Below are 2,534 nucleotides of genomic sequence, written 5' to 3' on the forward strand. Positions count from 1 at the left end.
CCCCACCACAACCCCGCCCCTCCACAATGCCCGCCGCCCCCGCGCACCCTTGCCGCCATGCCGTTTGTCGCGTGCTTCAGCACCACGTCCGTCCACACCCCCTGCCCCGTCCGCTCCTGCGTGTCCCGCACGCTGCTGTTGCTGAACTGGTTGTGCGCGTTGCGCGCCACGTGGTCGCAGAGCTCCCGCAGCGCCGGGTGGCCGGGCGCGGCCGCGAAGAACCAGGGCAGCAGCTGCCGGCGGCGCGCCATCTGGCGCCGCGCCGCGGTGGCGGCGTCGGGCACCTCGGCGTCCCAGCCGGCGACGAGCGTGTCGACGGGCGTGATGATGGCGTCGAGCGGGCGCTTGCACTCGGTGTCAATGTCGGCGTACGCGCCGCCCATGCGCAGGACCACCATGTACCTGGGCAATGGGGGCGGGGGCGCGGCTCGTCGGCGGGCGCGTCGGCGCGGGCCGGCGCCAAACAGCGCATTGGCCGTCCGCTGGCCGCGCGCCCCCCGCGCCGCGGCGTCAGCCAAGCCGCACAACCGCGTCCCTCCTCTCCCCCCCCAAATAAACAACCCCGACAGGGCCGCGACGCGAGGCCTGGGCCGCTCACTTGAAGAAGTCGGCGCGCTCCACGTCCTTTGGCAGCGCCAGGTAGGCCTCAAGATACTCTGGGAACTCCCGCCGCACAAAGCTGACCGCGGCGACATCGTCGTAAAACCGCACCTCCCACCCGTCCCCGTTGACCGCGCGCCACGAACGCACCAGCGGCCGCACGCCGCGCGGGAAGCGCTTCGAGCGGTACGTCTGGTGGACGATGCGGGGGATGAGCTTGGGCGTGGAGAGCACGGCGGGCGGCGGGCCGTGGTGCGGCAGCAGCGCGGCGCCGGCGGCGGCGGACGCGGCGGCGGCGGCGCCGCCGGCGGCGGCGGCCTGCTGCGTCAGCGGGACATCAGACACGATGTCGCGCACGTCAACGTAGCTGGCGCGGTGGCCGAACGGCACGGCGACGCAGAAGAACATGCCACAGGACACCGCCTGCACGAACACCAACAACGCAATCGCCGCCGCCAGCACGCGCACGAGGATGGACGTCCGCGGGAGGTGCACCGAGACGCCCCAGAGCTCGATCGAGGGCCCGTGGCGCTGGCGCGACGGGCAGTGGCCGCCGACGCGATGGGGGCCGAGGTGCTGCAGGCGCTGCGGGACCGGCGAGGGCTGCAGCGTGGCCACGGCGACGGGCTTCTGCAGCAGCGGCGAAGGCGCGCCGCGGCTCGCCACAGCGCATGCTGGCACCAAATCCGGTTCTCCAAGGCCGTCACCCGTGCTGCTGCGATGGTGCAGCTCGCCCGTCATGGCGCGCTGCTATTGGCGCTCCCGGGCGATCTGCAGCGCCTAGCCCTGACCTAGGGATGCAGTGCCATGCTTTTTTCCCATTAAGACCGTGGCTCGCCCGAGGGCTGCTGCTAGCACGCACAAACCCCTCTGACCGCCGATGCTCGTGCTGAACCAAGCAGCAAGCGTGGCAAGATTCAAATTCCGAACCTCACACAATGAGATTGCGATTGAATAAAGGCACCTGGTGGTGACAAACACAACATCGAATCGGTCTCTAGTGTGAGCAAGCACGGCAGCTGCTGCACAACTCGCTCAATGGTCTACGCTTATCAGTGGTAGGGTATTGCTGCATGCGCGTGGGCGGCTCCCTCGACAAGGGCTGTGTGTCGTTTTGGGAGCGGCCTTGTCATGGCGGCCGTTTGACCTGCTCAAGCAGAGCTGGTGCCAGCTCGCCGGCGCGCTCGCAATCGTGGGATGAGCCACGTGGGCCAAGCTGAGTCCTGGGAACTAGATGTGTCCAGTGAGCTTATGTTTAGGCCTCCTAGGTAGAGGATTCATGTCTGGGCCAGTGCCCAGGCAGCGCGTGTGGCCCGCCACTGCAATCGCCGCGAGCGCATGCAGGGGCTCTGGGAGCTGCCACCACGTTGTTGCTTGTGCAGCAGGAGCCCAGGGGCGCCACAGCCACCTTTGTGGGATGGACGTCCACCCAGTTGCGACCATAGATGTCACCTAGGTGTGTGGGTGTCCCAGTTCCAGTCTGTGGTACAACTGTGCCCACATGCCCAGGCCGGAGTCGCGCGTGGCTGCAAGTGCAGGGGCTCCCTCAAGGCAGTGTCGTTGGTTACTGCAATTGTGCATCTACTAAACTGGGTGCGTGGCAGGCGACAAAAACATTGTGTCGGGAAAAGTGAGCACGGCAGCTGCATGTACTGTACAATGCTCCCAAGATTAGCCAGCGGCGTGCTTGGGCACATACGCACACATTTGAAATGGTCAGTTGAGAGTCAAACAGTGTTTGGATGACAAAAAATCAACGCGCCACCTGCCGAAAACTGCATACAGTGCGCCGTCAAACCCCAAAAAACTCAGCTGCAAACATCGATGGTCATAACTTGCAGGTCGGTCAGCGGTGTCACCTGCGGACCCTGTGGTGAAGCTGCAGGCCCAAGCAGCAGCTCAGCGCGGCCCATTTGAGCCGCGATCCGCACGAC

At 66.3% G+C, this 2,534-nt stretch overlaps 1 protein-coding gene across 1 annotated transcript; it reads right to left on the reverse strand.

Moving 5' to 3' along the window:
• Window positions 1-598: 598 nt before the first annotated feature.
• MNEG_13074 (hypothetical protein) lies at window positions 599-1,341 on the reverse strand (the record flags this gene model as incomplete). Its single annotated transcript, XM_014038453.1, has 1 exon — window positions 599-1,341. A coding segment is annotated over one exon (743 nt), but the record flags the coding sequence as incomplete, so codon positions are not given.
• Between the last annotated feature and the right edge of the window lie 1,193 nt (window positions 1,342-2,534).

This window comes from Monoraphidium neglectum, assembly GCF_000611645.1.
Source record: "Monoraphidium neglectum strain SAG 48.87 unplaced genomic scaffold scaffold03609, whole genome shotgun sequence".
NCBI classification, from domain to species: Eukaryota; Viridiplantae; Chlorophyta; class Chlorophyceae; order Sphaeropleales; family Selenastraceae; genus Monoraphidium; species Monoraphidium neglectum.